General features: G+C 41.4%; 1 protein-coding gene across 2 annotated transcripts in view; it reads right to left on the bottom strand.

The window, feature by feature from the left end:
• ryr2a (ryanodine receptor 2a (cardiac)) overlaps positions 1-13,528 on the bottom strand; it is an 80,762-nt gene that overhangs the window by 28,102 nt on the left and 39,132 nt on the right. For both annotated transcript variants that reach the window (XM_086139137.1, XM_086139136.1), the window contains exons 48-66: positions 12,091-12,226; positions 11,776-11,962; positions 10,972-11,080; positions 10,764-10,884; positions 10,485-10,654; positions 9,501-9,721; positions 8,326-8,416; positions 7,878-8,018; positions 7,292-7,455; positions 6,962-7,040; positions 6,762-6,851; positions 5,190-5,318; positions 4,069-4,146; positions 3,859-3,934; positions 3,606-3,729; positions 2,758-2,873; positions 2,519-2,583; positions 2,259-2,380; positions 1,970-2,019 (exon numbers count right to left, since the gene is read on the bottom strand). In XM_086139137.1, the coding sequence (XP_085995263.1) occupies positions 1,970-2,019; positions 2,259-2,380; positions 2,519-2,583; positions 2,758-2,873; positions 3,606-3,729; positions 3,859-3,934; positions 4,069-4,146; positions 5,190-5,318; positions 6,762-6,851; positions 6,962-7,040; positions 7,292-7,455; positions 7,878-8,018; positions 8,326-8,416; positions 9,501-9,721; positions 10,485-10,654; positions 10,764-10,884; positions 10,972-11,080; positions 11,776-11,962; positions 12,091-12,226 (2,269 nt within the window). The remainder of the gene's footprint in view (positions 1-1,969; positions 2,020-2,258; positions 2,381-2,518; positions 2,584-2,757; positions 2,874-3,605; positions 3,730-3,858; positions 3,935-4,068; positions 4,147-5,189; positions 5,319-6,761; positions 6,852-6,961; positions 7,041-7,291; positions 7,456-7,877; positions 8,019-8,325; positions 8,417-9,500; positions 9,722-10,484; positions 10,655-10,763; positions 10,885-10,971; positions 11,081-11,775; positions 11,963-12,090; positions 12,227-13,528) is intronic.

Below are 13,528 nucleotides of genomic sequence, written 5' to 3'. Positions count from 1 at the left end.
GTTTAAAGGTACAAATATGTACAATGATTTCAGTTCTTTCTACTTTTCAAAGTATTACCTAAAAACCTATCTACCTTGTTTCTACGTCCCATGAGCCTTTGCGTAGGCGAAATAGGTGTGCGACTTCCTATATAGCGAAACCAGCGTTTTTTCGTTTTTTAGGGGAAACTGTGAGAGTCCACTTTCTAAGACAGTCACAAAGTTAAACAATGTGAGAATTCTTGTTGTTGCATATTAGAATAGAAAATATTTCAGTCCCGCTTCCTGCTAATGTAGTGGGGGAGGAGGATGACGTCAAAAAGATGCCGGCGACAAGTGATAGTCACACGTTGGATTACTTTCCGAACTCTGTCACTTCAGATGTGAGGCAATAAGCAATCTCAAAAGCTTTGAGGAGTATCAGTGCTTACACAGTAAGAAAATTGGTCACGTTTTGTTGACGGAGGTTTCTTATTTAGCTCAAGCAGATGTAGGAGCCAGCCAAACCTAACACTACCGACAACATATGGCAACCGCATGATTGTAAACAAACTTCACGTCGCTCTAGCATTAAACTGCCCCAAAAACTATGCAAGCATTTCTTCTTAAGTCCATTTCAAATGATGCAAATATTACCACAATTGCACGAATATTTTAGATTTCATGAGCATAACATCTTCCTCTCCATAGACACTCACTACTAGCTTAACGACAAAACCGCTGAACTGTCCAGAAAATCCAAAATATTGTGATGATCCTTCTAATAATTTCAATGCTTGCCTAATACTTAACTGCGGTCTCTCCCGCACATAAAAACATTACCTGATGTTATGGTGGCACTTGGCAGATCTCTTTCAGTGGTTTGTTCCATTGCATGCTTACTTGCAAAAAGTTCAATGCAAGTGTTGCGATGTGCTTTGTGCACCAAATGAAGCAGCACAAGTACAATATTGTAGAGGTCTTCTCAAACGAGTGTCAGACGAATTTGTCCGTATTACTCTTTCTGTGTAATCACTGGAAGCTTTAGCAAGTCAAAACAACACTCTCTCATTGTCCCGGCAGCCTGTTGTTCAAAACATTGCTCTGTAGTCACAAATTCAATTTTGTCTGCTTGTTAGGACAACTACCACACCGCAAAAAGTTCCCACAGCGTGCAAGATCTTTTTCAATGCAATGGGGGCTTCTGATTACTTTCAAAAGGGGGTGAGAAAAAAAAAATACAGTAAACCGCTCTGTGAAAAAAAACCTGCTGCGACACATTTATCTAAAGTCTCTTTCCGGAAGTCACACACAAATTTGTTTTTCCACGAGAGCCCTCAGGAATAAGGTGGGTAGACATCTTAAAGTTTACACAGAATCAAAAAAGTAGGTGATGATGAAGCCCTCTTGGCTCGATCATCCATCCATCTGCATATTCTGATATGCAGCTCAAGATTGCAGCTCATGCCGATAGGTGAGGGTGAGAATGTAGATCAACTGGTAAAACGATTCACCGTGACAGGATCCACCATGACAGACCGAAGAGGAATCCGCTCCATTCGTTGCACACACTCATGAACGAAACAGATCCATCATAATGCCCAAGCCACACCATTCCAATTGCCCAGCTTGTCTTTCTCAATGATATCCAAAACTTTTTAAAGAGACAGACAGACAATGCCTTCTCTTGGCACCTTCTGGAACGTTGAAAATTAAGACCTGAGGATGTTTTTTTTAAGCATAACAAATCCAATAAAACACAATAATGTGTAGTAAAAGGTTCTCGTTACATCACGTCTCTTTAAACACATTTATGCGCCTTGGTGTATGATATCACTCTGTTACTGTTTGCTATAAATGCTTTCCACACTCATTAATCAAATTATACTGGATTCATGCAAATCCAAATATAGCTCTGGCTTTTTTTTTTTTTAAACAAAGAGGGGTGGGGTTGGATGGGACTTTGAGCTTGTGATCAGAAGTGCAAGCAATAGCCATAAACCATTCTTACCAAATAAGGATATCCTATTTCTGACAAGTACTCCCAGTTTGCAGAAAAGACTAGAAAAAAAAAATAATTGAGGAAGAAGAGGCAGGGAGGGAAGAAGAAAAAAATTAAAAAACAGTCCTGAGACACCCGAGAGGTAAAAAGACAAAGGAGAATGAGAATCAAATCCCTTGGACAAACAATTGCTTTTTCCAACATTCAGACAATGTCTAGTTGAAATTTCAAGCACCAGTATGGAAATTTGTCAAATCCTGTCACTGCTGTCATTCCAGGACTTGTATGTCACAATTACCTTGTTACCATCTCTTTCTCCTTGTTGGAGGCATGGCCACCACTGCTTATGGGATGAATGGACGTGGATAAGAAGTACAGCCGGTGGTTCTTGAAGTACTGATCAACCAATGGCAAGACGACCTGTGGATTAAATTTACAATTGGTAGAAATGTGTGTGTGTGTGGGGCGGGGGGATCCTAGGGTCAACTACCATCGCGAGTCAACATTTTTTTGTTTCATTTTTCTGGGTTGTTGAATGAAATACTTCTGAGTTCTGACCTTTCCAAAGAACTTCATGTGCTGTTCATGAGGACTCTTTACTCCCTTTTGTCTTGTTCCGATGTCTAGAGAGAGAATCAAAGAGTAATACATGTCGTCTTGTATTCACATTTTTTTTTCCCCCCATTGGCTCATCTATGACAATGAACAACTTTGTGAATTCGTCGAAAACTGAATGAAGCAGAAGGATGCGGCTTTTGTCAAGCGGCTGTTCTAAAATTAGGATGGAAGGGTCTCACCAAACTTCATCATGAGCTCATGGGCCTGGTCGACATATTTGATGAGCTGCTGAAGGAAGGTGTAGGCGAATCGTTTCTCGATGGCTGGTGAGTCCAACTCCTGTGACTTCACACCTCTGAAAACAATAAACAAAGTCTCAAGACAGGTTTTTTTTTTTTGTCATGAATTTTAGCAGAAGCATAAAATGCGGCTAGCTCTACGTCGGCACAGTACACAAGGCAAATACTGTATTCTTTGGTTTTATATTTTACATCAATATTCTGATGATGACGATGGCTTCAAAACTCATTTGTTTGGTTAAGCTTGAATTTATTTTCACTCATTTCTTTATTATTTATTGAGCTATTATGACTCTACCATAAGAAAGACACTGGGCAAAAATGGCATCGATGGGAGAGTTCCCAGGTGAAAATCACTGCTGTCCAAAAAGACCACAAATGCTCGTCCTCACATTTGCCAAAAGACATCTTGATGATCCTCAAGACTTGGAAAAACATTTGGTGGACCGATGAGTCTTTCTTTTTTGGGAGATGTGCGGGCCCTTACATCTGATGTAAAAATGACACAGTATTCGATTAAAAAGAACATGATGCTAACAGTGAAGCGAGGTGGTGTCAATGTGATGGTCTGGGGCTGCTTTGCTACCTCAGGACCAAGACAATTTACTGTGATTGATGGGATAATGAGTTCTCCTGTCCACCAGAAAATCCTGAAGGTAGGTTAGGATTTTTTTGGGCGTCTTATTGAATTGGCATTTCAAAAATGCATTTTGAATAATAAATCCGGAGAGGGGGTTTAGAGATTAATAATACCAACTTTCACATGTGGGTATGAATATATTTCCTACCTTGACACAATGTAACCATTGATCTGGAGGAACTTCAGGACATCTTGTGCTTTTTGTCTGTCTTTTAATTTCTCTTTGGCAGTCAGTGTATCAAAGGGAACCAATAAGGGGTGATTTCCTCCACCTGGCATACAGAGACAAGAGATAAGATAACAAGCACTGTAATGTATCTGTGAAAAAATATGAGCTTGGCAGAATACATCAAATTGAAACTTATTCATGCGTAAAAACCACACTATTTTCAAAACCACACCTTTGGCTTCGAGCTCAATTTTCTTTTTCCTGGCCCAGATGTTGTGATAGTTCTCTGCAAGCAGCTCCGCCATTGACTGCAAAACACAACATTGGACTGTTGTATTGCATAGGTCCCATCATTCTTCAATTCTCATAACAAATGGAGCATTTTATTGGTATCAGCGTGCACTTATGTCATGTTTAAAATAAAATAAAAAGTTAAGTGTACCTGTGTGTCTCTAGACAGAGTAACATTGCTCATATCAATGGGTCTCGGATTGAAAGACTGAGCTCCTTCGAAGGACAGCTGAGGAACAAATGATGATTATTTTGTTATTAAAATAGCTTTTCTTAATTCATCCAGTTTCTAAACTTGCTTATCCTGTTCAAGGTCGCAGGATGTTGGAGCCTATCCCACCTGTCTTGGGGCGAAATCCAGACAACACTCTGGACCGCTCAACAGTCAATCACAGGCAACTGTTCTAAATGCTCACATTATTTTGAATAACATATGTTTGAATAAAATATCTGGTTGACAGATTTTCTTTTTTTTTGTGAGTGTTTTATTGTTCTTGAAGCCACATGAAGCAATCAGTCAGAGAAAGATATTTTTTCTTTCACAGAGCAGCGGTTGTTTCAAGTCGTCGATCCTCAATTCTTTATGTGAAGCTCAATAAGGGGGTGGAGATGACAAATCTATTCGACCAATGTGTGACCAGCAGGTTGAAGTCACCAATATTGAATCTGGAGAGCCCGCTGAAACACTGGCAGTTGTTGTTTTATGATTCATTAAAAACATCTTATTGCTCCAGAAAGGATAGTACAGAGAGTACCGTATTTTTCACACTAAAAGGTGCACTGGATTATTGGATTGAATTGGATAAAATTTATTGTCAAATGTACTGTATGTGTAACATGGAACATACAGCACAGATGAGGCGCACCTTCAATGAATGGCCTATTTTGTAATTTTTTCACATATTGGATTGGTTCTATTGCATGTCTCCCGCAAGGAGCCATTTTGGGGTCGACATATTACCGTAATGACCATACACAAGGCGCACCGGATTTTAAGGCGCTGTGAGCTTTTAAGAAAATGGAAGACTTTTAGGTGCGCCTTTTAGTGCGGAAAATATGGTAAGAAAAAAAAAGCAAAGTAAGAAGTCCCCTCAAAATGTGAAAAAGGATTAAACACCCAAGTAATGGCTGAATGCAAACAATGCGAGGCGCAAAATATATGATGACTATGCACGGTGGCGCTGGGTATGTAATAGTATTGTTGGATGTACTATCTTGTCTAACATACTACACCAGCTATAAATGTCCTGGAAACGTCCAGAAAATGTGTACCTGGCTGGCAAGCGATATCCTCCTAGATTTGCTGGCAGGGTCACTCTCTCGTATCCTGTTGATACTCCACCCCCAAGAAAGCATGGTCTTGAGAGACTCTCTGATTGGCCAACAATAGAATTCTTTATCCTAAAGCAAAGAAACCAACACAAGACCAGATCAGGTTTTCTCTAAATACAGAAAAATGGAGCAATTCCACCTTGAAAAGTATTTTCATGTGACATCATGTGTTGACACTTAAATTGACATTTGAAGCCTTTTCCGACCATTCTACAACTATTTTTCAGACAAAAGCACTTTTATATTCAGCATCCATTGACTCATCCCCCAAAATTGAAAAACCCAGTACACACTATACAAAACCCAAACTCCACGTTATTAGGTTCGTGTTCAGTCGGACTATATATTTCCGTGCTGACATGTTGACAGTGTTATTATCAAATGGTAAACCACAATAACTTAACAAGGAATTCAACCAGTAAGCATACTAATGACATACCTTATTACGATCGAACAGAAAAACAACTGAACTCAATATTTTGGAAACGAATGCGTGCTCAAGATGGCGCCCGAGTAGGCAGCCGTCGGCAAGTGCTCTCATGAGCCTTGCTTTTTTGTTGTTGTTTTTTTTTGGTTTGTTTTGTCACTTTGTGTTTGTTGTTATGTCGTGTGGACCTGATGTGGACTTTTTTTCAGCATTTTTTGCCCACGACATTCATCAAGGAGGAAACTCGGTGCTTGGTGGTTGCGCCTTCTCGGCAGCATGGATATACCGGCACTGTTTTTGCCTGGGAGGAATGTCGGCGCCATTTGACTGTCGTTGCTGGACAGTCCCGGGGCGCTTGTGTCTTGCGCCTGTTATGGGCAGCATTTTTCACAGCCCCGCTTTGTTCAGCGGAGAGATCGGTGCTGTTGAACGGTCTGCGGCTGGATGGATGTAAGGCTTGAGGAGCCGACGATGAGAAGGAAGGAACGTTAGCGCGGAGCGCCGATGCGGATGCGGAACTGGGAGTCGCGGCTTGGAATTGAAGTGGATTTACATGGGACAGGAGATGTGAGCCAATCTCTTTTTCGTCAATGGACGCTACAGCTTCGTGTTTGCTTTCAAAACTTAGCTTGTAGCAGACGTGTGCACATTTTCAGCATGACGTCTCTGATCCACTGGTGAAAGGACACTTTGATCCTCTCCTCTTTCATCTATAACTGCTTCAGACAACAAAGTGTATGCAGGAAAGTGGTGAAGATCGCACGACTGTCTGTGTCCTATGTGTTGTGTTGTGTTATTTTTGTTATTTTGACTTCAAAATGGCGCCGCGTGAGTGGCTGCCTTTCCAGCAGCTCCTATATTTTGTTGTTCTACTTCTTCCTTTCATAACTTTGCTGCTGTGGATCGGGAATTTCTCCATTGCGAGACTAATAAATGTTTTCTTATCTTATAGTATCGACTCGATCAACATCACGGGTACACACGGTGTGAACATATGATTTCCAATGTCATTGTACACTGTTTTTGCACACTTTGGTCATTTAAAAAATAACAAATAAATGGACGCAGAGGCAGATGTGCATTACCTTATCAGAGAGTCCTTTGAAAGGCTTCAATAAATTGTGGCGCCTGGTTATTTCACATGTATTTTCCCCATATGACCAGCCATTGGAAAACTGGAAGGGAAAAAAATGGGTGGGGGGGGGGGGGGATATGCCCAATCATGTAAACATTTAAGCATTTACTTAATTTAATTATAAGGAATATGAATGTACATATGGTTTACCTTTTCCAAACACCACTTCTCATGGTTATGCTCTGCATATCTGGCTATGAAACTGTCTAATTTGTCCGGGACAGACACACTATGAAAGACAAAACAAGAGCAATCGTCGGAATAAAACTTAGGAACTTGTTTGGAAAGTGTTTTAGATGTGAGTATGAGAGCCTTTCGGCATCGTGCATGAGCGCACTTTCGTGGTGTTAATGAGCAACAGAAATTTCACGAGTTGTGTCTCGCAGCATTTCAGTAGTAAGCGTGAGAATTGTGTCCCTAACGGCCCCTCGTATGCGACAGTCATTCGAAATGATGAAAAGAAATACAAAATATAGATACTTGGCAGTGTCTGCAGGCTGTGGAGTGAAGTTTCCTTCAGAGTCCATCGACGATTGTTTGTCCATCATGGCCATGTATTTCGACTCCATATAATCTGGAGGAAGAGCTCCCCCCACTGCGCTCAGGCATGACAACGCCACCTTAAACAGCTCCTGGTCATATGGCTGAACAAACAAAGACACACACATATCATCGTTTAAATGACCTTTATGCTAATTTGATTCACGTCCATGCTTTTGGGGCGAGTCCTGTAAGCATGGAGCGATATACTCTTCAATGGAATATTTCGGAAAGCTGATCAATTTTAGCACATAGTCCTTCACAATGACAACCCCCTGCCCGCCCGCCTTCCTGTCCACTAGCCCTTTGTCTGTCCCCTGTGGTCTCCTTCAAAAGGAGCCAGTCTTTTTTTCTTCCGTCTCCCTGCGCCGGGGCAACGTAATTGTCCAGCTATGACAAATTCTAAGACTAACCCTTCAAAACGGCGATATTCGAGTTTTGAAAGTCCATGTAAACATGTGACAAAACTCGGTCAAGAGCCCGGGGTTACCCCCCGTTCTAACCCAAATACGACATTTCTGCTTACCTTTTGAGAGAGAGCATCAAATATCCCCCAGAATAATTTCCTCGAAAGGTGAAGTTCTTCATCAGACGAGGCACCAAAACCGCCCCAACCTCCAGTCAGGCAGTAGTACTTCCAGCAACGCTCAAAGTGATTGGTCAAAAGCTATTGGGAAAAATATATACAGTATATATGTAGAGTATATATTCATCTGCGTGGATGTGGGAAAGACTTTTTATACCCACTGTTGCGAGATCATGCACTAGTTCACAAGTAATGTGTCATTGTTGAAAATGGCATTTTGCAAATTTTTGTATCTACTGTAACAGAGCATTTTCAATAAAGGGGTTTCTAAAACTTGGGATGTAAAAACACATCGCGTCAAGTCAAGCTGCATTTGCCGAAGGAACGAAATGGTTGTTCAATAGAAACATAAATGTTGGTGAAAAGATTCAATTCCCGCATGACGCACCTTCAAAGGCATCTTGGTATGTTCATTGAGCAAGGGAATGTCAAACACAAGCCTCCTCAATAGATGCTGCATCATCGAAGGTCTCAGTTTACTGCAGAGAAAATGGGAGGAAGGGCGAGTTAAATAGAAATGGAAAACAACAACAGTGAGACTCATTCGCTGACAATAATCCAACACAATTGCGTTTGTTCAAATCACACTGTTTTCAAGAACAGTGTGGTTTATGTGATGCCTAAAATTGTGGAATTGTATGGACAATCAATCATATTTCCCATATATTTGATGTGCTGGCATTTTCCACTTCACTTGATGTACGAGTGGCCCTGGCAAAGGTCGATTAACACTAGCATACAATAGCAAAATACATGGCAATGAAAGTAAGATAAGATAAGATAAGAAAACCTTTATTAGTCTCGCAATGGAGAAATTCCCGATTCACAGCGGCAAAGTTATGAAAGGAAGAAGTAGAACAACAAAATATAGGAGCTGCTGGAGTAGTTGGAATTGATTGATACTATTGTTAAACTGGACAGGATTTGGAAATAGAAATGTATATTTTAAAGTTGTGAGCTTCAAAATGTTCATGGGGCATCAAGTCCCCCCCCCCCCCCAACTGTCTGGGATACATGCGTCGGAATGTGACGACTTCTAACTAAAATTGAAGTTGTCTTATTAGGTTGCCGGCCTTCCAGAATGCCTTGAGAACGCTTTAAAAAAAAAAAGCCAGAATTCCCATCACTGCAGGTGTAACACATCATTGGTGGTGGAGCTCGGCGATATCTCCCATGCTTTCCCGTTTAAAAAAAAAAAAGCATTATTCTGCATGCAAATGGCTGTCCTGAAGTACCCACAGCAGACGTACATCATTTTTTGCAAATCCTCATCCAGAGCATCAAGCGGATATTTGGAGGTCTGTTTCTTTTGGGATGAAAAAAAAAAAAAAAAAAAGAACTACCTGTATCTTTTATAAAGCTCAGACGGTAACTCCAGACTATGTATACACGGCTCTCAAGAATTCGCCGAAGCGGAGGAGACCAGGTTATCAACAACAGATATGACGCCACGGCGCTTGGTGCAAAAAGCGCATTGCAGGTCAACATGCAAACGTGGATAAGTGCTGCAAAAAGCCGTCTTTTTTTTAAATAGCACGTTAGAACTGTAAACTGTCCTCTTACCCACAAACGGCAAGAAGACACTCTTCAATGGAATCCCTCTGTGCTTTGGTAAGGCAGCAGCCTTTCGACAAACGGTAAACCGTGTGAAGGAGGGAATCGATCAGTGATGCAAATGGCTCTGTCCCCGCAAACAGTGGAGCACATTTCGTCAGTAGGGGCAATACTGCGGTGCAGAGATACCTATTGAGGGCAAGAGCCATGTCGGTGGCACTAAGAGCTGCCTAACACAAAGAGAATCGTGGAAGAAAAGAGGGGTGGGGGGGGGGGAGATTTCAACACCACAAAGAGGCATACAGCAATGAGATGAAACAGTTATGAAAATGACACATTTTATGGTTCCTTGGAAAAAGGAAAGCTAAAGCGCTCCCAAGCTTATGATCCAATCGTTTATACGGTATACAGCAGGGGTGTCAAACTCATTTGTGTCGCGGGCCACAATGTTGTTACGGTTTCCCTTGGAGGGCCGTTATGAATTTTGGGAAATCATATAAAGTCAATAATAATGACTGTTTTTGCGGACTACAAATGACAATTTGAAATTTTGGTTCAGACTTTAGCAAGCATCATGTAACTTGACATCTTTGACTTGCTTTCGCGGGCCACATAAAGTGATGTGGCGGGCCAGATCTGGCCCTCGGAACTTGACTTTGACACCCGTGGTATACGGTATACTGTGTTCATTATTATTAGGCATTTGTTGTTTTTGTACACTTTTTAATAGTCAATGCGATTTACAGGAAATAAAATTGTATTTGAAAAAAAAATTTTTTTGATTGACAAATGGCTAACTCCCCCTTTCTGACGTCACACCCTCGTTTAGATATGCTGGCCTTCCAGCAGCGCTACAAAATTCTCCATTTATTAAAGCGTTCTGCTGATCGACTGCAGAGAAGCGAGTAGATTGTGTGCGACACAATTCCTGAAGAACCCCGACGAAATAGAAAATATTAAACATAGAAGGCACACCAAAGGACCCAAACTAACAGTGTCCAATGAAGCTGCAGCTCTGAGGTCTGGTAGGAAGCCGACTTCCAACAGGTGAAGAAGGAAATTCTGATCTTGTACGCCATATACACGGTCCAAAAACAGCACCATGGCCGCCTTATGGTCGGGACAGAAGCCAGCTGACATGTCTGGCTCCAACACCGCTCCATCTGTGTAAAGCAATATACTATCGTAGTATATTTGTCCAGGTTTCACTCTTACCTAAAATAATAAGAGATGATGTACTAATATTGAAGCTGATACAGGAGGTGTAGTTACCTTTTCCCAGGTTTGGCATCGAGAATGGAATGCAGATGACCCCCACAAGATCTTCAATGGGAATGAGAGATCTTAGAATGGCTCTGATGCGGATTGCTTCACCTTTACCGGCGTGTATCAACTGATGCAAAAGGATTATAGTGATAGATTAGGTTATGATAAGATCGTGTGTGTGTGTGTATGTGAGAGCTTGTTTGTGTTCACTCACATGCATCTCTGGACCGCAACGTCCAAGAAGGTCAATGAGAGCCGCATAGAAGGTCATGATGGCATTCCCCAAGTGGATGGTATCATCTTCTTCCTGAAGCCCATCATTACTGTATAGGTACACACACACACACACACACACACACACATACAATTGGATAATACTTGAACTTGAGTGTATGGTTGGTTTATTTATTTGTATTTGTTCATTTATTTGTCCGAGGTATGATTGTACAGTCAAACCTCGGTTTTCGTCTATATATATATATTATTTATATATATAATATTTATATATTTCCACAAGGCTGTTCGAAAAGCGATTTTTTCAAAATCCAAAACAATTTTATTAGCCCATGATTAGGGGGTAATACACCATGCAGAAATAACCAAAAAAAAAAAACCCACCAGTCAGATTTGCGTAAATCACAACAAACACGTCTGTTCACAAGAAACGTTACACGAGGAAGTAAGTAAGCAGAGAGTAGTCCAGTGGCGTAATCAGGTTTGCTCAGTTTGGTCGAAAAACGTTTTCGGTCGTAATCCGAGGCGTAAAAATCTTGAATTTTCTGGTCGAAATCCGTTTTGGTCGATAGCCGAGACGTTCGAAAACTGAGATTTGACTGTATATTTATTTATTTATTTTGGGGGTCAGAGGTTATTCATCCATGACTCAATTCTCCTTGAACGCTCTTCTGTGTAAAAAGAAAATAAGCTTGCAGACTATCAAGTAAAAGTCTCAAAATACAGTACAGTAAATGCAATAACTGTGATCGCATCGTGTTTTTAATTTTGGGGACTGTCTTACAGAATGTTGCTGCTTTCCGGTGCAGAGGAAGGACCATCTCTGAAGGGATCAAGGGAAATCTTAATCGCTTCTTCCATCGTGGCCAACAGTCCGTCACCACCTTCTCCCCGAAGCGCTGGGCCGAAACATTCCGGTCGGCGGATAAGAAGTCTCACCACAAGGTTAGCATTCTCTTCCACACTTTCACCTATCGCAGAAGAGCAAGAACTCAATTGTAGTGCCGAGCGCTACTTTGGCAAGAACTTGATTAATTTAGGAGCTGAAGAAAGAAGAGAAAAAGAATGATGCATAAATATTAAAGAGCTCAATGTTAACCATTGCAAAATACAGCAAAACGCAAGAAGTCAAGGTAGCGTTCTCCTTCGACGGGGTTCCAGCCAATGTCGGGATATCCTTTACACTCCAGCATCGTGCAGCTCTGCAGTCCGCAGCCAGCCAGATACTGAACCACCTGAGAAGAAAAATGATCATATGTACTCATACCGATTAAGAAAAATAAACACCTACGCAAGTGCACATCGAGTTAAAGAAATTCAACGTCCCATGGTGTCAAAATCGAATTCTTTCGCTCACTGTTTCATGCATAACATCAAAATGAGTAACGGAAGATGGTTAGGAGTTCACGAAATACTGGCTTCAATATATTTGTAGAGGAATTCGTAAGCATTTCTCAACCAGAATTGTGCCGCGTTCGTTGTACATTTAGTTGGGTGATGACGTCATAAAAGTGAGTCTGCACACATGCTAAAAATATACTTTGGGGTTTTAACCTCGAAAAATGCGTATCGCTGTCATCAAATGGCCCGACTGAGCCAATAATTCCAGCCACTTTATCATTAGTGTGTTGTTCATCTTAACATGATGAGCCATCATTTAGTGAACAAATGTGCCTGAACTCAACTTTATTGTTGCCGGCACGCATGGTGATCTCTGTGAACTGTGTTTACCGGAAGCCTTGTCGTATGCTATCGACTCTAAACACACAGCACCCTCTGTTGGCTATATGTATCACAATCACATTTCAAGACAATTAGCTCCTGCTTATGGCACTCCGATACAGTAGCACAAATATTTTGCTCTGACTCGTGTCTGTTATTGTCCTTGCCGCCGTTTCTCCCTCCTACCTTATGCCGGAAAACACACAGCTAATTTTAGCATTAGCTCGTGGACCCATGAGCCAAAAACGGGGAATAATCCTTTGAATGCCCGGTGGCATACATCAAGTGACGGGTCATCATCGCCACTTGTTGTTTAGGTGTGTGTGCTCGCAGAACGGAGATTTGATTTGGTTCGGGCGGCTCAAATCCTACAGTCGTGCCTCACACATGGCATACGATATATGACGATGTAAACTTTCTGCTACTTATTACAGCAGCTGGAATATCACAACACACAGCAGTTACATTGACATGAATGGGAGCACACGAGGTTTTCGTCTATGTCATGATTTTGGGGCCTGTCCTCTTTTTATGATTTATTAGTTGTGATAAATGACAATATACCTACGATCGTTGTACTCCCAAAAGCTCATACAGCCAACACTGTTAAGGGCGTTTATTTATCATAACGCCCAATGTGCGGGTGGGGCACAATCTACCCACAACATGCGAGTTACCATCCATTACCCTCATTCAGTACCAGCCAATTCTTGACCAAGTCTGAAAAGACGTTTAAAAACGTCTTTGGGAGTGAATGAGTGCAAAGGGAAGCTGATTTAAATATTTGCTGCATGTAAACCTCAAGCATCTGTCAA

The sequence above is a fragment of the Hippocampus guttulatus genome, chromosome 19, assembly GCF_054856545.1.
Source record: "Hippocampus guttulatus isolate MCC_2025c chromosome 19, RoL_Hgut_1.0, whole genome shotgun sequence".
Taxonomy (NCBI): Eukaryota; Metazoa; Chordata; class Actinopteri; order Syngnathiformes; family Syngnathidae; genus Hippocampus; species Hippocampus guttulatus.
Note: the sequence above shows the minus strand (reverse complement) of the source record. Positions and strands in the feature narration are given on the sequence as shown.